The sequence below is a fragment of the Rhincodon typus genome, chromosome 23 (genome assembly GCF_021869965.1).
Source record: "Rhincodon typus isolate 14 chromosome 23, sRhiTyp1.1, whole genome shotgun sequence".
Lineage (NCBI taxonomy): Eukaryota > Metazoa > Chordata > Chondrichthyes > Orectolobiformes > Rhincodontidae > Rhincodon > Rhincodon typus.
The window spans coordinates 2,830,159-2,851,669 of NC_063354.1; the positions used below are offsets into that span (position 1 = coordinate 2,830,159).

At 40.6% G+C, this 21,511-nt stretch overlaps 1 protein-coding gene across 1 annotated transcript in view; it reads left to right on the forward strand.

Moving 5' to 3' along the window:
• Positions 1–21,511, forward strand: part of LOC109917313 (C-Jun-amino-terminal kinase-interacting protein 4-like) — a 222,875-nt gene that overhangs the window by 180,710 nt on the left and 20,654 nt on the right. The window contains exons 12-19 of the mRNA XM_048611076.1: positions 1,201–1,293; positions 2,271–2,438; positions 3,670–3,841; positions 5,867–6,094; positions 6,742–6,949; positions 10,769–10,891; positions 11,951–12,031; positions 16,507–16,574. Of these exons, the coding sequence (XP_048467033.1) occupies positions 1,201–1,293; positions 2,271–2,438; positions 3,670–3,841; positions 5,867–6,094; positions 6,742–6,949; positions 10,769–10,891; positions 11,951–12,031; positions 16,507–16,574 (1,141 nt within the window). The remainder of the gene's footprint in view (positions 1–1,200; positions 1,294–2,270; positions 2,439–3,669; positions 3,842–5,866; positions 6,095–6,741; positions 6,950–10,768; positions 10,892–11,950; positions 12,032–16,506; positions 16,575–21,511) is intronic.

Consider the following 21,511-nt stretch of genomic DNA (forward strand, 5'->3'; position numbering starts at 1 on the left):
ACATCTGCTAATGTGGTATACTGTATCTGCTGTTCCAGATGTGGCCTCCTCTACATCGGGGAAACTAAGTGGAGGCTTGGGGACCGCTTTGCGGAACACCTACGCTCGGTTCGCACTAAACAACTGCACCTCCCAGCTGCGAATTATTTCAACTCCCCCTCCCATTCCTCAGACAACACGTCCATCCTGCGCCTCCTGCAGTGCCACAACGATGCCACCCGAAGGTTGCAGGAACAGCACCTCATATCGCTTGGCAACCCTGCAGCCCAATGGTATCAATGTGGACTTCATAAGCTTCAAAATCTCCCCTGCCCCTATGATCCCAAAACCAGCCCAGCTTGTCTCCGCCTCCCTAACCTATCCTTCCTTCCAGCTATCCCCTCCTCCCCCCTCAAGCCCCACCCCCATCTCCTACCTACTAGCCTCATCCTGCCCTCTTGACCTGTCCGTCCTCCCTGGACTGACTTATCCCCTCTCTAACACCCCACCTACACTCACCTTTACTGGCTCCACCCTCGCCTCTCTGACCTGTCTGTCTCCTCTCCACCTATCTTCTCCTGTATCCATCTTCTATCCGCCTCCCCCTCTCTCCCTATTTATTTCAGAACCCCATTCCTGAAGGGTCTCGGCCCGAAACGTCAGCTTTCCTGCTCCTCTGATGCTGCTTGGCCTGCTGTGTTCATCCAGCTCTACACCTTGTTATCTAGGGATATTTTTATGTTGACCTGTATAAACAGCCATAACCCATAGGTTCGCAATGCCAATTTTTATAAAGATGACCTAAAATTATTATTATTGGATGCCGTTTAGCTGCATTCACAATCAAGCAAGAGTTTCAGCTCATTCCTGCTGTGATGTGAACTTAAGATCTGATTTAATATTTTCCTCAACGCATGCTGTTAATGATAAGCAAATAGGTCCAAACATAAAGACTTCTGAATTCAGTTCCTTTCTTTATCAAGCATGAGAGAAGGAGCATGACAACTCTGTGGGTATCTATACTTGAAGTATCTGATGTGTTGCATTGAGAAAGAGGACAGGTTGAGCACTAGATAGATTGGGAGTTATGCAAAGTGAAGCATGTTGAGATTTGCCTTTTGGATTACATATCCACTGTAATTTCTCCAAATACCGCACCCCACTTGGTATCAGCCATCTCTCTCTCAAAAGCATTCATGTAGCTTGTTGGTTTCTCCTTAGGCGACAAATGGTGGTCCAAGTGACTGCAAAATGAAGAATTTGCCTGTGCCAGTGTATCTGCAACCTTTGGATGACAAAGATACTTACATGAAGGTGACATTTTTCTTTCTAGTTGATCAACAAAGTCTGTACTTTCAATGTAAAGGTTGTTACTGAACACAAGATTTGATTAAGAGGTTGGAGAAGTTTGACTTTGAGGGTGCAACAGGAAATCCAAAGAGTCAACAGTTCAATACCAATAGCTGGCAAAGACTTGTTCACTTGGGTGTAACCAGTAGCTGCATCAACACTTGGTATACAGTTTTTGCCTCCTTACTTGAGAAAGGATATAATAACATGAGAAGCAATTCAGGAGGTTGACTGGATTGCTTCCTGGGACAGAAGTTATTGTATAAAAAGAAAGGTTGGGCCTCTTATCCATTAAAGTTTGGAAGAATGAACAGTGATGTTATTGAAACACTTAAGGTCCTGAGGGAAATTAACAGATTGGATGCAGAGAGGATGATTCCCCTTACGGTAGAGACTAGAAGTAGGGGACACAGTTTAAAAATAAGGGGTCTGCCATTTAAAACAAGATTAGAAGAAATTTTCTTCTTTTGGAAAGTGAATGGTCTCTTCTCCAGAGAGTAGCAGAGGGTGGGACTTGGAATAATTTTATGTCTAGTTTAGTTAGAGTCTTCATTGATAAGGAGTCAATGGGTGCAAGGGAGAAAGAAAAATGGAGTTGAGGCCACATTTGGGTCAGCCTGATTTCATTAGATTATGGGCCAAATGGCTGCTCCTCCTAATTCATTTTTAGGACATGAAGGAAGATAGAAGATAAACTAAAGGAAGCCAGGGGTTAACTTTGCAATCCAGAGTGATCCTGTAGTAGTTTTCACGGATCAGAGAGCTTCCCGGTAGTGCTTTACCTATCCAGAATTATGTACTATTTGCAGCACAAAATGGTCTGTGGTTGACATTGCTTCTTGAGTGTTGATACACTGCAATCAGGGGCTCAGCCCTCCAAGTAGGTGTTCTCCCTATTAAGTGATCTTGACTCATGATCTTGTTATGGTTATGTTTCCTAGTTATGGTGTGCAGTTGGTGTTAACTTGTCAGGAGGAAAGACGCGTGATGGTGGCTCGATCTTTGGTGCTAGTGTGTTTTACAATGATCTGTCCGGTTCTGAACCAGAAGGTAATAAGCAGCAGAGAGGATCTCAGAGCAGCTTGGACCGGTTGGAACTGGAGCTTAAAGTACGTATGTTATTGTTTAAATATTCCAACTGTGATTATTTAGTTTTTTTTTCAAGTTATTTGCATGATGAATCATTTTAAATGTGTGTCCCAGAGTTGGTCAAACTCATGAGGGGTCTGAACAGAGAAGATGGGGTGAAACTTTTCACGTTGCTGGAGATTGAGAAAAAGATGGTACAGGTTTAAAATAATTGCTAAAGGAGGCAATGGACACGTGAGGAAAAAGCTCTTCGCCCACCGAGTGTTTATGATCTAGAATGCACAGCTTGGCAAAATGGTGGAAGCAAATTCAATCAGGGCTCAAAAGTTCGAATTGCATTCTGATCTGAAAAGGAAAAATGTGCAGGTCTCCAGAGAGAATCCAGAGTGTGTCGCTAGGTAAATTGCTCCTATGGAGAACCAACATAAACAGAACTGGGGTCTGAAGGAGATTTGACAGGGTTAACCCTGAAAGAATGCTTCACCAGATGGGAGGGACCAGGACTAGGGGAGGCAGCTTAAAAATAAGGGGCCACCTATTTAAGAATGTACAGTGGAGAATATATTGTTCTGAGTGTTCAGAGTCCTTGGAACTTTCTTCACTGAACAGCAGTGGGAGCAGAGTCATAGAAAAATTTTAAGGTAGAGGTAGATAAACTTTTGACTAATGAGGGAGTTGAAGTGTATTGGGGGTAGGTAAGAAACTGGGTTTGAGGCTACATTCAGATCAACCAATGATTCTCTTGAATGGTGGATCAGGTTCAAAGGGACTGAATAGCCTTCTCTGACTTTGTATGTTCATGTATTCATGTGATATCTGTCCTATTGATTAACTGGAAATATATTGCAAAGTGGCTGTATGAAGGGTGTGCAGAGAGAGGGAGTAGACAAGGAAGGAGGCAGTGTTGTGTCCTTGGGGAAAGGCTGTACAGTACCACGTATACCGAGGCGACTTTTTTGAAGTCTTTCTCCCTCCCTCCCCCTCTCTTTGGAGGACAAGCTACTTATCTATGCGTGTGCTTCTCATTACCAAATCTGATCTCCAGATGAAAATGTTGCTGTATCAGAACCACATGTATAAACGCACATTGTTTTTCCAGTTGAACTACTGCTTCAAATGAAAACCTGTTTTGGACCCAGTGATTTAGGTTTTAATGTAATATTTACAAATTAAAGTGCAGTAGTTCATTACAAGAAATACAGTAGGTTGTGAGTTGGAGTAAATCTGTTTTTTAAAATCTGTATTGTGCAGGAGCAAGAGAAGGAGCTGAAGCATCAGGAGGAACTGTGCAGCCTAGTTTGGATTTGTACAAGCACACATTCTACTGGCAAGGTTGTGGTTATAGATGCCAACCAGCCTGCAAAGATCTTGGACAGTTTCTTTGTCTGCAACTCTCACATCCTGTGCCTTGCCAGTGTACCAGGTGAGTTCCAGTTGCACACACCAAGAGTTGGTTGGTTGACTTTTTAAACAGACTTGACCTGTGGAAAACTCATTTTATTTTTGTTTGATTAAAATGTTTCAGGATTCTATAGTGGTCAGTTAGCTATGGTTTTGAATGTTAAAGTTGTAACGGAGGTTTTGTTGGTTTAAATTTGGAATTGTACTTGTACTTTAATCTCAAGTTCTTGTCTCTTCCTGGTGCTGCTGTTTTCCTCTCCTCCCTCAATTAAGGGATACTGATAGAATGTTTGCTGAATTATAAGATGGATGGTATGGTGGCTGAATGGTTAGCACTGCTGCCTCACAGCGCAGGGACCTGGGTTCAATTCCGGCCTCGGGCGATAGCCTGTGTGAAGTTTGCACGTTCTCCCCGTGTCTGCGTGGGTTTCCACTGGGTGTTCCAGGTTCCTCCGGGTATTCCAGTTTCCTCCCACAAACTAAAGATGTGCAAGTTAAGTGGATTGGACATGCTAAATTACCCAGTGTTCAGGGATGTGTAGGTTTAGATGTGCTAGACATGGGAAATGCAGAGTTAGTGGGATAGGGTAGGGGAATGGGTCTGGGTGGGATGCTGTTTGGAGGGTTGCTGTGGACTTGTTGGGCTGCATGGCCTGTTTCCAGACTGTGGGGATTCTATATATTTAAAAAAAAAGGGGTATTCTCTGAAGTTCAGTTGTTTTTATTAGTTCCCACTGATTTATATGGCTAACCTGGTTCAGTTTCTGGTCAATGGTAAACTCAGGATGTTGATAATGGGAGAATTAGCGATGGTAATGCTATTGAACATTAAGGGATGAAGATTAGATTCTCTGTTATTGAAGATTGTCTATTACTTAGATGGTGCAAATGTTATTTGTCACTTAGTATCCCAAGCATGGATGTTGTTGAGATCTTGTTGCGTTTGGTCATGAACTGCTTCAGTATTTCAGGAGTTGCGAATTGTGCAATCATCAGTGAACACTCCAACCTCTGACCAGATGATGGATGGAGGGTCATTGATCGAGCAGTTGAAGATTGGCCGGGGACTTTACCTTGAATAGCGTCTGCACTGGCATCTTGGGGCTGACATGATTGACCCTTAACAATTACAACTGTCTTCCTTCGCTCCAGGCATATCTCCACCCAGAGGAGTGTTTCCCTCTTAGATTCCTGTTGATTCCGGTTTTGCTGGGGCCCTTGATGCTGTCATTGGTTAAATGCAGTCTTTATTTAATTCTCACAATACCTCTGACGCTTAGTTCTTCATCCATGTTTGGATCAATGTTGTAATGAGACAAGGATCTGAGACTCTGGCAGAACTTAAATGGTGTCAAATTTATCACAGTGCCATAAATAACATCCCTTAGTTCCCTGCTTATGCTTACTGCTATAGGAGGCCTGACTTCAATGCACTCAAATTCTATTCATTTAGACAGAGTTAAAATCAGGCCAGATATGTCAAAAATAAATCATTTACATTTCTAGTCCTATTTCTAGCATCATTCACAACCTCAAGGCATCTCAAAGTATTGAATAATTTTCTGTAATTGCTGTTGTCACAGAGAAAGAATGTCAGGTAATTTGACAGAGCATGGTTACACCAATATAGATGAGATAAATGACCAGATAATCTGTTTGGATGAAGTTTGTTGAGAAATAAGTATTAATCCAGGTCACGGAGAGCTCCCAACTCCTCTTAGATAGTGGAATCATATATTCATATCAACCTGAGATCATGAATAGATACCTTGTTCAAAGCATGACCCTCTGTCAGTACAACACTCCCTCAGTACTGCACTGGAAGTACTCACCTAGTCAATGTGCTCATGTCTTTGGTGTTAGCCTTGAACCTAGTTGAGTTTTTTGATGAGAATGCTGCTGACTGAGCCGTGGCAGACTGAATTGTTCAAATTTTTCGTAAAGCACTATGCAGCTATGAGACATGTTTGTTTTTAATCAGTAATGTTGGGTATCATTATCAGTTAGGTAATTATTTATAATAAATCATCCTATTAATAATTTATAGGTGCTCGAGAGACAGACTATCCTGCTGGAGAAGAGATTCCAATGGATGCTGAGGGAAGCCAGGCGGAATGTGCCTCTTTAGCAGGAAGTGTTGCCAGTAACAGTTCAGCGGGAAGTGACAATCTGTTGGGTGGGATCACAGTTGTTGGATGCACTACAGAAGGTGGCGCCATACCTCCGACCCCGCGCACTCCTGCCAGTTCCTCGCCCATCCCTGAAGGAGAGCCAGGTATCCATTGTTTATGTTTTGTGGCTTAACCATGTTCTATATTTACATTTTTATACTGATTTGAGGTAAAAATGCTATCAAATGAACTACAGCTAACAAATTTGATAAGAATTCTCTGAAAAGAAGTTATTGTATGTTAGCTGTGTCCTTTTAAGTAATAATAATAATCAGTTTGATCACACTGATGATCTTCAGTTCTCTTGAAAATTGGTGAGAATATAAAAGGTGGAAAATAAATAATACTTAAGACCAGATTCATAATAAACCCAAGAAATATAAAAGTAAACACAGTCTTCAGCTGGAACCTGTCAAAGCCCATCATCATTATTATGGTAATAAATGGGCTGCTGCAGTGAAGCTGCAAATCCGTATAGTGTTTAAATCTTAAATTCCTTTCCATTTGGAGCTTGCTGAATGTATTCATGTGATGTTAAATGTAAGTTTGAAAAAAAGCAGAGATACAGCGTGGCTATCTTTGAAATCAACTTAAGTGATTTGGTTGGATGCTTATAAATTCTCATATGTTCAGGCAAGTGGCCTACTGCTACTATGTAGGACAGACAGTTCAGTGGCAAGGGACAACTAAGTCTGTCTGCTGTGTGATCTGTTTAAAAGATCTCTGCCATAATAGCTGTACCTTGTTGCAGGGGAAATTGGTACTGTGAGCATCAGCCCTGATGGAAGTTTGCCAGCAGCAGAAGAGGCCACGGAAGCAACAGAATCCAATCTAAATCTTCCGCTGTCAGATGATGATTTAACTGATGTCAGTCAGTCTGGAGCTTACACAGAACATGTTTTTACAGACCCACTGGGAGTGCAGAGCTCAACAGACAGCACACAGATGTTTAATAGACGGTATGTAAAATTCTAACTGAGGTTGTAGCACAAACTAAATTTTTTTGACCTATGTTGCAAGCTGCATAGAATGTAAATTCCTGTATTAAATATATCTCCCTTTGCCACATGCTCAAAGTTAGGATGGGAATGTGTTATGTGTGGGAATCTGAGTGACGCGGTACCTTGGTTTCCAAGGCAGTGTTCAAAATACACTCATTCATTTCCAAGTACCCTTCAAAAAGCCTGGAGAAATTCCAACATAAGAGTGAACAGCCAGAAATGTGTCCCTCTGTCCTATCTGGAAGAGACAGAGCCTGTGAGGCACTAATCCTACAATCAAAGATTTTGTCTCTCCCATGCAGGGCATTCCAGCTCCATCAATCACCAACTCCCTCTTTCCTGCAATAAAACAAAGAACTGCGGATGCCAGAGATCTGAAACAGCAACAGAAACTACTGGCAAAACTCAGCGGGTCTGGCAGCATCTGTGGAAAGAAAGCAGAGTTTAACATTTTGAGACCAGTGACTGTTCATCAGAACTCAAGAGTCATTGGACTTGAAACATTAACTCTGCTTTCTTCACAAAGATGCTGCCAGACCTGCTGAGTTTCTCCAACAATTTCTGTATTTATCCTTCTTTCCTGCTCTTGTTACTCCTCAGGAGATGGAATCTCTGACTAAAGGAGTAATAAGAGCACAAGGGAAGGAACCTGTGAGCAAATCTCTCCCAGGGCTGGTCCTGTGGCATCAGAAGGGGGCTTTGACTAGGTTGGAGCAGTCACTCAGCGTGCTTGATCGAGGTGAGTGCCCACTGGGGCTGGGCTTGAGTTTCATCTGGTCAGGTGAGGAGTGATGGTACTTGGCATGAGGTTTGGCTGGTCACTGGAGTAATGGGCCTGAGTTTCAGCTGCTCATGGAGCCAGGAGGAGGCAATTGCTTAGTGAAGTTTGTGAAATTCACGGTGAAAGGTTTTGATCATATTTATAAATAAAAGTGCTTACCAGACTATCTTGCAAATTATTTATGGATTGTTTCTTGAAATCTGTAGGCTTAATAGGGGGAGGGGTGTAACGCTGTGTGGAGAGTGGTATTGCTGCTGGGTCTAGGTGTCATCCAGGGTGGGTAGGGTTGGAGCTTTATTGCCCACCCTGGTATCATTCCATTTGATGGTCCATAGTGCTATTGAGATGTGAGTGATTGCGTGGTTTGCTTTCTCTTCTAGTTTTGCTACTTAAACATGGGTGAGCTTGAAAACTGTGCATCAAATATGCAGGACTTGGATATAACCACACTACATTTACCGTTTTCACGTACAACCTGTTTTACGACAGCAATCAATTTTGTCTCATTTTCCTTTTGGGCTGGGAGTTAAAAACCTGATCTTAATCCTGAACTTTATATTTTAAAATTCTCAAGAAGTTACCATGTGTCTACTGTTTAGAATTTTAATTTATAAAACAGTGTGGGAGATTTATTTATCATAAATTAATAAAAATTGTATTTGTGGATTCCAAGTTAGAAGATTTAACATGTAAATGTATGATGCACTATTTGGTATTTGAGCTATTTAAAGAAAGATGACTTGAAAAGAATTCAACCCAAATACAGAAAGAGACGTCACAACATGACTGCATCATTTAACAAAGAAATTAGTGAAATAAAAAAGAAAAATCAAAAAAGTAGTCCTTGAAAGAAAAGGTTATTTTGACCCCTTTGCCAGTGACCTCTCTTACACATACAACTGCTTTGGGAAATTCCGTTTGTGTCTGCATCACGACAGAGTGTTGGCCAATGGGGATCAGTCTGCAAATCTCTCAGTGGTCAAGTCCAGTTCTATTTGCATTTGTAGTTATATTTATTCTGCTCCACAAATGGAGCAGAAGAAATATGACCTGTTCGTCAAAAATGTTGTATCATGCAAAAATGATATTTTTAATATAAAATGAGTGTACTTGCCACTAGAAATATACTACTGATCTTTCCTTGCCGATGAAGCCTTGCCCCTCCACCCTCACTCAAAAAAAAAATCATTTGGCAGCATGGTGGCTCAGTGGTTAGCACTGCTGCCTCATAGCGCCAGGGACCTAGGTTTGATTCCGCCCATGGGTGGAGTTTGCGTGTTCTCCCCTTATCTGCGTGGGTTTCCTCTGGGTGCTCTGGTTTCGCCCCACAGTCCAAAGATGTGCAGGTTAGGTGGATTGGCCATGCTAAATTGTCCTGTAATCTCCAGGGATGGTTAGGTGAGTTAGCCATGGTTAATGTGGGGTTATTGGGATAGGGTAAGTGGCTGGGTCTGGGTGGTATACTCTTCCATGGGTTGGTGTGGACTTGATGGGCTGAATGGCCTCCTTCACCACTCTAGGGATTCTATGATTAAAGCACTGTAATCTGCAAGGTTTGGACCTGGTGCTGGCAAATGGGATTAGAATGAATGGCTCATTTATTCAACTGCACAGACACCGATGGCTGAATAGCCACTTTCTGTGATTCTGAAAGAAAGAAATTCTGTTCCATTTTGGACTATTTCACTTTTGTTATAGTTTCAAAATAAACCATGTTCTTTATGCAACTCATGACACCAAATTAAATAACTGACAAAATGCGAATAAACTCCAAGTGCAAGGGTTCAGGATTTACAGTAATCTATACAAACTGGAACTTATGCTCATGTGAGTGTCCTCCCATCTTTCTTCATCAGAATGTCTAATTAGGGGACCACATTTGGCCTGTAATTTAGTCATTTGAATATGTCTTCCACATCTTGGTTATTTTTTGCTATGTATTGCATCTTTTTATAATGATTCCTAATATTTCAGTGCATGTAGGTACACTCAAGTAATTAAGAAAGCTAATAGAATTATTGTTTATTGTGAAGGAAATTGAATACAAAGTAGGGAGGTTATGTTTCAGTTGTACACGGCATTGGTGACATTACATCTAGAGTACTGTTCATAGTATTGGTCTCCTAATTTCAGGAAGAATGATAATGCTTTGGAAGCAGTTCAGAGAAAGTTTACTAGGCTAATACCTGGAATGGGTTGGTGTTTTAAGTTGGACTGGCTAAGGCTTGTATCTGCTGGAATTTAGAACAGCTGGAGGTGATTTCGTTGGAATATGTAAAATTGTGAGATTTGTTGACAGAGTGGATGTTGAAACAACGTGATTGTCCTCTTACTTTAGAATCTAGAACTGGGAGTCACTGTTTAAAAATAAGGGGTCACTCATCTAAGACGTGGGTGAGGAGAATTTTTTTCTCATAAGGTTGAGTATTTTTGGAAATCTAATGCTCAAAAGACATTGGAAGCAGAGTCTTTGAATGTTTTAAGACATAGATTCTTTGTAAGCAAGAGGATGAAAGGTTAAAAACTGAAAGAACTGCACATGCTGTAAATCAGGAACAAAAACAGAAGTTGCTGGCAAAGCTCAGTAGATCTGGCAGCATCTGTGAAGGAAAAATCAGAGTTAATACTTTGGGTCCGTTGATTCTTCCTCAGAACAGCTTGAAAGGTTGTTGGAATTAGGAATGTGAAATAATCAGACCAGCCATGATTTTATTAAATAACAATTGGCCTACTCCTGACCCCTATTTTTAATGGAGATTCAAGAATGGGATGCAGTTCTGATCCTGTAGTTTCTCATGCAAGAGGCTCCAATTCTTGGACATGGTTGAGGCATTGGAACTGCAGGGACAGTTTTGCTTTCATTGGAATCAAGTGAAAGTGACAAGCAACAGCAGCGTCAGGAATATCTAATGCCATATAAAAACTATGTGGAGAGTAGTGTTACAAGAGTATTCTTGATTCTGAGCCTGGTTGCCATCTTTTGCCTTTTCCTGCAGGGAATCCGACCTGTATAAAGATGGTGTATCTGCACTTCCATTGGATCAAGATCTGATGCGTGAGGAAGCAGAGAAGATGAGTAGCGTTCTGCCAACAATGTGGCTTGGCGCACAGAGTGGTTGGTGAGTTATGGCATTAAGGTGACACTGTTAATGCAGATATACATTATACCTTCACTTTAAGGCAGTTGAGATGACATAATCAGTCTTTTAGTGTCATGTCCTCAGTTTGAATCCAGCTGAAACTGATGGAAGGAAAAATGGTTTTAAAGACCCCATATGGAAATAACATAGACAAACTTAAAGTTGTTCTGTGGGTGATAACCAAGGCTCAAAACCATCTTATATTCTGTACAAATTGTTATTTCCCTCCAATCAGTTTTTGAAAATATTGGTGCAATAGGAGGTGCTAACCTGGTATGGTTATATACTTGGCAGAAAAAGGGGAAGCAGAACTTTGCAGTGGCTTGTTCTGTTCCTGAACATCATTTCTGGTAAATCTAGACCCTAAAATTGGGAGGGACTTTGACTTCTGATACAGAATTTCTTTGTTTTTAATCTGTCATTCATTCAAAAATTTATATATAAAGATTGCAAAGAGAAAAGCATTCACCTGCATTTCAGATGTGGGTGTTCATAAAGTTGCGGCATGGTTATAAAGAGAAGCAAAATGAGTGTTGTTCATTCTTCTGCAGTGATGGGCTAACTGTGCTTTGGAAGTTTCAGCAAGGATTATATATTAGGTGAGGACCCAAATTTGCTGGATGTAATCCTTCCAAATGGAATTCCCATTAATAGAATGAAGCCTCCATCTTTACTGACATAGAAGGGATTAGACTGAGGATTTGCAGGCTCACAGTACTCACGATCCTGGCCACTGTACCTCAGGCAGACCAAGACAATGGGTTAAATTGGAGCTCACCTTGAGGAGGGTTCAGGGCTGCCTAATAGCCAGGATCCTTGAAGAAGGAGCATAGATTGTTGCTTTCTGGGCAAGGGAGTGGAATGAACCCTACCTCAATTTGTGGCTTCTCTGATCAGATACCCGAGGTGTGTTCCCACTGATGCTGCCACTCACTGGAGCTATTTAAATTAAAGGACCAATTCCCCTTGACCCTTCCTGCAAATCTTTTCAAAAAGAATTATGAAGAGACAGTGAATTTCTTGTTTGTTTTCTTGCAGTTTGTATGTCCATTCCTCAGTAGCTCAGTGGAAGAAGTGTCTTCACTCCATTAAACTGAAAGACTCTATTCTTAGTATTGTGTAAGTTGTAAAATTTTTGACATATTTAATTTATCAGTTATCAGGTATGCTGGTTATACTTTAACAACATCAACAACTATGCTTTAATCACTTATTTGCTTACAAATAAATTTTTAAAATCCCAGGTATCTAGCGTTTGATTTTTGGCCCTCCATTCAAATTTCTGCAGCTGCTGATTTCCTCAACTGCACCCTCCCCTCCACCTTCAATCTCCCTTGTCCCTAGTGAAACTATCGTTTTCTTTCATCCTGGCCATTTCTACTAGTGTGACCCTCATCTACACTTACTTAAATTTAAGGAATGGGGACTTTATAGGATTTGTGGACAACTGTTTTAACAGTTCAATGATCAACCTGTACAGCAAAGATAACTCCAGATTTTACTTCACTGTAAGCCATCTTCTTAAATATTTCTTCCCTGTCCCCTCCATCCGTACCTCCAGCATCAAGCACACCAGTGCAATTAAGGCAATCCAATCAGCAGCTTCTGCACTATTCCTTTCTTCAAATAGCCCACCCGACCCAACCTTTTAATGCTTCACCCTGTCTTAGCCCTGAACTTGCAACCTTCTGTAGCCTCTCTTCAATCGGCTTTCTTCCCCTGTCTGACTTGATCTTGTCCATGGTACCCACCTCCTGTTCCCCAGTTCTATTGCCACTGAAACATCTGATCACTCAACTTGCCCAGCTGACCGCATGTTAATCGGATATTGTAAAGAGTTCTGTCTCTTTAGTTGTTGGCCCACTTGCTTTCAAATTACTGTCACCATGCCTCTCCTCAAAAATGCCCTTTGAACTGCACAATCCCATCTCCAAGCTTGGTTTTTTTTCCATATTCAATCATGGGACATGGGCCAGTTGTCTGTCTGTAATTGTCCCTTGAACTGAGTGGCTTGCTCAGGCCATTTCAGAAGACCGTTAAGAGTCTACCATGTTGCTGTGGTTTAAGAATCACCTGTAGACCTGACAAGGAAAGGATAACTGCATCAGCTATTCAGATGGGTTTTTACAAAAATCAAGGGTGATTAATGGATAATGAGATTTGAACCCATGACCCCAAAATATTAGCCTGAGGTTCTGGTTTCCTCGTACAATGACCTCAGCACTACGCCAATGCTTCTCCAAGCACCCTTTCAAACGTGAAATATGTTGGAAATTTGTAACCAAAACACAAAATGCTGGAAATACTCAGTAGGTCAGGCAATACCTGTGTGTAGAAGTTTGTGTTTCAGGTCGATGACCTTTTCTCAGAACTGATATCTTTCATGTCCTTATCTGTAACTGTTTTCATTCCATAGGTGCTGCATGACCTGCCAAACATTTCCAACATTATTTATTTGTCATTCTAAACTCCCTTTTCTCTCCAGATTCCTTGAACATGTTATCACTTCCCAAATCCATTCCTGTATTTCCATGTTTAATTCTTCCAATTGGGCTTCTGCTCCTGCCACCATACCAAAAAGGTATCCATAAATGACATCTTATGTGACTGTGAAAAACACAAGTTCTCCTTTATTTCGTTCTTAACCTGTCTCCAGGATTTGAGACTGTTGACCACACTTTCCGCACCTCACCACAGTTGTCCAACTGGGTGGGAGTGCCGTCACCTAGTTCCATTCATCTTGGTTTAATGTAAGCCGGGAAATCATTTGCAATGACTTCACTTCCTACTAGCACATAGTTTCCTCTGTTTGCAAGTATTTAACCTTGACCCTTCCTATTTCTAATTCACATGCTGCTCCTTTGTGACATTCTCTTAAGGTACAGGGTTAATTTTTACACATATGCTGATGTCGCACTGCTCTACTCATTTTCTTATCTTGACTCCTTTTTTTTTTGTTGCTGAATTATCAGATGACCTATCTGATATACAATATTGGATGAGCAGAAATCCCTTCCAATTAGATATTGAAAAGATGGAAACCACTGTTTTTGGTCCCCAGTCCAAACTCCATTCCCTGGCTGTCAACTCCATCTGTTTCCTTGGCAGCATTCTGATATTTAACTCATCTTGATGTCATTAATAGGGGCATAGTGTACAAAAACAAAGAAGTTATGTTAAATATGCTTAAAAGACTGTTTCAACCTCAACTGGTGCCATTGAAATATTTTAACCAATAAAGTTCTCAGAACTTGGGGAGAAGATCATTTCTGGATTCCCAAACTGAGATTAGCCTGACTTCACATTAACCTGCAAACACCAGCGTGATCTGGTGTCAGAAATCTGGCCAATCACCACGTTTCCAGCTTTGAATTTCAAATGTTGTCTTTAGGTTCACCTGATGAAGGGGCTATGCTCCAAAAGCTTGTGATTTCAAATAAAACTGTTGGACTATTACCTGGCATTGTGTGACTTCTGCCTTTAGGTTTAACTCTGAGGTCATTCTCCTTCCTTTCTCGAGCCAGAACCAGGGCTGGGTGTCTATCCTGACTGGCAGATGTATTGTCTCTTTATCAATTAATAACTAAGAGTTATGATAATAACTTTCACCGAGAATGATTATTGAATCTTTTTAGCTTCATCCAATTAACTTCCTAAAAGTTAATAAGAATGAAAAATAAGTTTTCAAGAATCTATTTTCTGTTAACACTCTAATGTGATCAAATATTAAATGCAGTTCCTTGAAGTTCTGAATTTGATGTGTCCGTGTAATTACAAAATTGGTTGGTCTGATTAATTTGTTTATCAAATTGCTATATAGTATATACAGTCTATAAGTAACCACACAGAATTGATGCTTTTTTTTTGAGATATTATTTTCTAAGAATACTGAGGAAGTAAATACCGAAACGAAAACCAGTGACCATGGCTTGTTGCTATCTGGTTCTCTTTGAATTTCCCAGTGGATGTTGGGTCATCATCCTTCCATGTACACATACAAAGCATCTTAACACTAGTCGGCAACATCCTGGAATTGAGGAAAGCTACATCATACAGAATATTAGTTTTTTAAATTATATGCATGTAGTGGACGTGAACAAGCATTTACTAATGTCCTCATAAAAAGAAACAACCTGAAACTGTTGTTTCTAGCGATAGACTGGCCACTGATATCTGCTGTAAACCCACCAACTCCCGTAGCTACCTGGACTATACATCCTTGCACTCTGCTTCCTGTAAAGACTTTATTCCATTCTCCTGATTTCTCCTTCTCTGTCACATATGTTCCGATGAGGCCAACTTTAGGAAGGGAGCCTCTGAAATGTCCGCTTCTTCCTCAAGTCAGGATTCCCCAGCACAGTTGTTGACAGGGCCCTCAACCGGGTCTGACCAAATCTCATGCATTCCCACCCCTACACCTCTCTTCCCTCTTGCAATGGTGATGGGGTTCTCCTTGTCTTTATCTACCATCTCACCCGCATCTACATCCAGAAGACCACCAACTGCCATTTCCATCACCTCCAGTGAGATGCCCCCACCAGAGATGCACTTCCCTGCCCTCCCTCGTCTGCCTTCAGCAGGAACTGTTTCCTCAGGGATACTCTGGTCCACTCTTCCTTCATGCCCAACATCCCCCACAGCATCTTCGGCTGCAATAGCAGAAGGTATAACACCTGCCCATTTACCTCCTACCTCTTCAGAGTCCCAGTGCCCAAACTACCTTCCAGCTGAAGCAGCGCTTTACCTGCACTTCACACAATCTGGTCCAATGCATTTGCTGCTCACAATGTGGTCTCCTGTAAGTTGGGAAAACGAAGCGTAGACTGGGTGACAGCTTCGCAGAACAACTACGTTCTGCCCACAAAACAGACCCTGAGCTTTGAGTTGCCTGCCACTTCAACACACCACCCTGTTCCCTGGCCAACATCACCGTCTCAGGCTTGCAGTGAAGCTCAGCACAAGCTGGAAGAACAACACCTCATTTTCCACTTGGGGACTTTGCAGCCCTCCGGACTCTATGTTGAGTTCAATAATTTTAGAGCCTGAACTCTCCCATGTCCTAGCCCCCAAACTACACACCAGGCCTTGTTATCACATAGTCTGCCATTACACACTGCCACTAACAGTGTCCATTAACAGCTATTCACTCTCCTAGCCAGATTGGTACCCACTCCCTTGTCCAACCATTCTTCTCTGTCTTTGGGCTCTATCCCCATTTATTGTTTACTCCTTATCCCCACCCCCCACCTGATCTTTTGCATATAAACCAACCTTTTCCTAACTATCATCAGTTCTGAGGAAGGGTCACTCAACCTGAAATATTAACTCTGATTTCTCTTCCCAGATGTTGCCAGGCCTGCTGAGCATTTCCAGCAATTCCTGTTTTTGTTTCTCAAACTGTTGTTGGTGAAGTAGGTGTATTTGGAATGTGTATGCCTAAATAAATATTTACAGAAGTGTATAAGAACTAGGTCCAGTTCTTTTGTTCATCTTTAGGCTTTTTGGAGTGTAGTATGGGAAAGTTACGGCTTGAAGGGTGATCCTTGTATGTTAGCAACAAGACTTTCAGTTACGCCTAGTTTTTCTTTTGCCAGACATTTAAAAGGAAGAGTATTAGTAGCATTGGCTGATGGCACTTTGGCAATCTTTCATAGAGGAGTAGGTAAGTCACTATAACATTAATTGCATTTCTGTGTTCTAAATGAGAAAGTGATAGTGCCAAGCTATACATTCTAAGGTTGAAAATTCACCATCCCCCTCCCCAAACTTATGTTTAGTGTAATTTTAAGTGCATTTATCGTTGTTACTTTTAAAGTTTCATTACACTATACCTAATTTGTAAAGAAGAGTGTTCCTAGAAACGTTCCAAGATTAAACCAATTCTGTGCTCTTAATCTCTGGATGTGTAATTGCAATGTGACAACTGACATGGGCGGTTTTCATTATAACTGTGGGCATAGGAATAAGTCATTGTAATGTATTAAAAAAGTCTGAAAATACAATTGCATTGTGACTTTATGCTGTGCATGTTTATTCCCAGCCATGATCACCAGTTTACCTGAACACTGTAGTTGGTCTTAACTCCTTATGTGCAGTACTGTTACTGGCTGAAGGACATAGTTGAAGGGTGACATTGTTTGCATAAGGAAATTTCCATTATAAGCACAAACATAGAAATTCCTCACAGGATAGCTGGGTTTAGATACAAATTTTTAATGCCATGTCCATAAACATACAAACAAAACCTGGAAACATTGAGAAATATGGATATTTGCTCACTTTCTTATTGAACTGCATGAGGTCTCACTTTTTGTGAGCAATTGGTGAAATTGGAGCAATTCGTTAGATGCATTATTTTTCTACTTAAAGATAAAGCTATATGTGGTTATCACAGAGTAATGCTTTAATGTCCTTAGACCATGATTGTAATGTCTTTATGCTTTTATAATTAATAACCTAGTTTGAAACCCAGAACTAATTTCCCTATATCAGCATTGAAAACATGTGCTCCTATTAGAGTTTTTACAATGGCGATGACTACATTATTTAAAAACTTGCTCATATGAAGTGAATATCACTCATAAATTAAGCACTTATTGAGCATCCCTAATTTCACTTGGTAATGAGCCTTTATGAGTAGAGCTGTATGGCTGGTTAGGCCATTTCAAGGCAGTGCTAAGGCCTTCATGTGGGCCTGGAGTTACATATAAGCTAATCAAGAAGACGAGACTTCCTTCCCCAATGAACATTAATGAATCTGGTACGTTTTTAGAACAATCCAGATTATTCATGTTCATCATTACTGAGACTAACTTCAAATTCTAGATTTATTTAATTGAATTTAAATTCCCAAGCTTCTGTAGTCAGATTTGACCTTCTGACTCCTGAGTCATGTATGCAGATCTCTGGATTAAGAGCCCAGTAAAAGCACTGTGGTATCTTGACCCCTAAAAGAGTAACTGCAAGAAAGGTTTCTAAAGACGAATGTGTACCCCACCCTACTTAGAGCATTTATTTGAAATATTTTCTTGTATGTTAGGTTTGTTGCACAGTGTTAAAGGCCCGACCGGGTAAGATCGTAACCAAAGACCGTAAGATGTATGAACAGAAATAGGTCATTCAGCCCCTCGAGCCTGCTCCGCCATTCAATATGATCAAGGTTGTTCTGACATTCCTCATGCCCACTTACCTGCATTTTTCTTGTAACCCTTGATCCCCCAATTAATCACAAATCTGTTTATCTCAGCCCCAAATATACACAAGGACCTTGCCCCCTCTGCACACTATGGCAACGAGTTCCAAAGATTCTCAACCCTCCAAGAGAAGAAATCACTCTTTGTCTCAGAATAAAGACTGAGATGATGCCCTCTGGTCCTCGACTCTCCCATGAGGGCAAAGATCCTCTCAGCATTTAACCTGTCAAGCCCCTTAAGAATCCTGTGTGTGTCAATGAGATCACTTCACTTCTCATTCTTCTAAACTTCAATGAATAGAGTCTCAACCTGTTTAGCCTTTGCTCATAAGACAATCCCTCCATACCAAGGATCATCTGAGTGACACTTCTCTGAGCTACCTCCAATGAAATTATATCTTTCCTTAAATAAAGGGCCGAAAATCATACTCAGTACTCCAGATGTCTCACCAGCACCTGATACAATTGCAGTAAGACTCCCCTACTCTTATACTTCAATGCCTTTGCGATAAGGGCAAACATTCCATTAGCATTCCTGATTTTCTGCTTTCTCGTGCCCAAGGACCCAAAGTCCCATTGTGTTGCAGCTTTCTGCAGTTTTTCTTCATTTAAATAATAGTTTGTTTGTTCTCTCTTGCAAAATGAGAAAGTTCACATTTGCCCACATTATACTCCAATCGCCAGCTTTTTGCCCACTTAGTGAACTTATCATTATCTCTCTGTAAACTGTGTATCCCTCTCACAACTTGCCTTTCCACGTATTTTTATGTCATCTGCAAATGTGGCTACAGTATATTCGTTTCCTTCTTCCAAGTCATTAATATATATTGTAAACACTTGTGGTCCCAGAAGCATCCCTGTGGACCCTACCGATTACAGGTTGCCAACCTGAAAATGAACCCCAGTTCTGAAGGAGGATCACTGGACCTGAAGCTTTAACTCTGATTTCTGTCCACAGATGCTGCCAGGCTTGCTGAGTTTTCCAGCAATTTCTGTTTTTGTTACTGATTTGCAGGATCTGTAGTCCTTTTCATTTTTAAAACGGACTTCTTATCCCCATTTGATGTTTCCTGCCCATTAGCCAGATCTCTATCCATGCCAGTATACTGCGTCCAACACCGTAGGTACTTATTTTGTAACGTAACCTTTTGTGGTACTTCTTGAATGTCTTCTGGAAGTACGAATACAGTATATCTAATGGTTCCCTTCTATCCAGTCTAGTTGAAACTTCCTCAAAAACTTTAATAGACACAATTTCCTTTTTGTGAAGCCATGCTGACTAGATTAGATTATGATTTTTCAGATGTTCTGCTATTGCTTCCTTTATAAGTGATTCCAATACCTTTTTAACAACAGATGTTAGGCTAACCTGCTTTTTTGCCTCCCTCCCTTTTTGAATAGGGCTGTCACATGAGCAGTTTTCCAATCCTCTCGTACTTCTCCAGAATTCAACGACTTTTCAAAAATTAAAACCAATGCTTCCACCATTTCTGTAGCTATCACTTTTAGGAACCTAGGATGCAAGCCATCAGGGCTGAGAACTTAACTGCATTTGGCCCCATTAGTTTATCTAATAAACTTTCTGGAGTGAGTGTGATGGTATTTAATTCCTCCTCCTGTATTTTTTTAGTATAAATGGGATGTTCGAAGTATCTTCCCCTGTAAAGTTTGATGCAAAATATCTATTTAACTAATTTCTTTGTTCCCCAAAACATTCTCCCCAGATTCATTTTTGAAGGGGTGTATTTTCACTTTGACCTCTGTTTTCCTTTTTGTATATTTAAACAAGCTCTTATTGTTTCATTTGCCTTTGTTTATTTATTTTATCTGTCTTTATTATCTTTCTAGTCCTCCTTTGCTGGAATCTGAGTTTATCCCAGCATTTGGAGCTATTACTGACTTTTGATCTCCTTGTATGTTTTTGATTTTAGCTCAGTCCTTCCTTGGTTAGCTATGGTCAGTTATTCCTCGCTTAGAATCTTTGCTCTTTACTGCGATGTGATTTTGCTGAGAGTCATGAGTTACCTGTTTAAATGCTTGCCAGTGCTTCTTATTGTCATTCCTGCTCATCTATCCGCCCAATTCACTTTATCCTCATTTCATTCTAATTCCCTTTCACTTAAGTTAAACTCAGTTGTTTCCGACCAACATTTTTCACTCTCAAACTCCATATTAAATTCCAACATGTTATAATCACTAGTTCCGCATAATCTTTTACTCTGAGGTCACTTATTAATCCTGCCTCGTTACCCATTACTAGATCCAGAATAACCTACTCCCTGGTTGGCTCCATGACACATTGCTGTAGGAAGCTATTGCTAATGCACTCTGAGTTCATTATTGTAGCTACCCTTCCCAATTTGATTAATCCAATCAACATGAAGATTAAGGTCATCCACAATTATTGCTCTCTTCTTTTTACGTGTTCCTATTATTTATTGATTTATATTGTTTGCTATAAAATGGCTACTGTTTGGGCGTCTGTATGATGTCTTATTTCCCTTGCTTTTTTTTTTAAACCTCCTCCCAAGTGGACTTTACATCATCTGAGCCTAGGTTGTCTCTCTCATCGCTTACTAATAGTGCTACCCCACCAGCTTTCTGTCCCTCCTGTCTCTTCAAAAGGTCACATTTCCCTGAATGTTAAGTTCCCAGTTTTGATCTCCATGTAACCACGTTTCTGTCATGGCTATGAGAACATATTAATTTATTTCAATTTGCACCATCATTTCCTTTACCTTATTCTGCATGCTTCGTGCATTAGACACAAAGCCTTTAAGTTTGGCCTATTATTGAATTTCCCTGCAATTTTATGGCTCCTTGATACAAAATGACAATTCGTAAATTCTGTCCATTCCTTTATTTTCTGGTAACAATCAACCCAGTCACTAACCTGCGATCCTACCTTCTCCCTTACCTTTGATTTTCTAATTTTCCAGGCAGTTGCATCCCCATTATCTAGTTTAAAGCCCAACTCATGGTATTCACCAGAACTGTGGTCCCAGTATAATTTCAGTGGAGCCTGCCCCATTGGAACAGCTCCGTCCTTCCCCAGTACTGATGTGACCATCCCATTAATTGCAATCTGTTTCTCCCATACCAATCTTTTGAGCCACACATTTATCTCTTCAGTCGTGTCAATCCTTTTCCAATTAGCTCATGACTGAGGTAATAGTCTCAGATTACTAACTTTTTGGTTTTACTTTTTAAGTTAGCCCCTATCTGCTCATATTCCTTAGCAGAGCATCAGTAAAGACGGCAGATTTCCAGCCCTGACAGGCATTAGTAAATCAGTCTTTTTTTTTTTTAACAACAATCCAGTAGTTATTTTACTGAAGCGGGCATTTAATTCCAGTTTAATGAATTGATTGAAGTTTAATTTTCCAAATTATCCTGGTAGCACATGT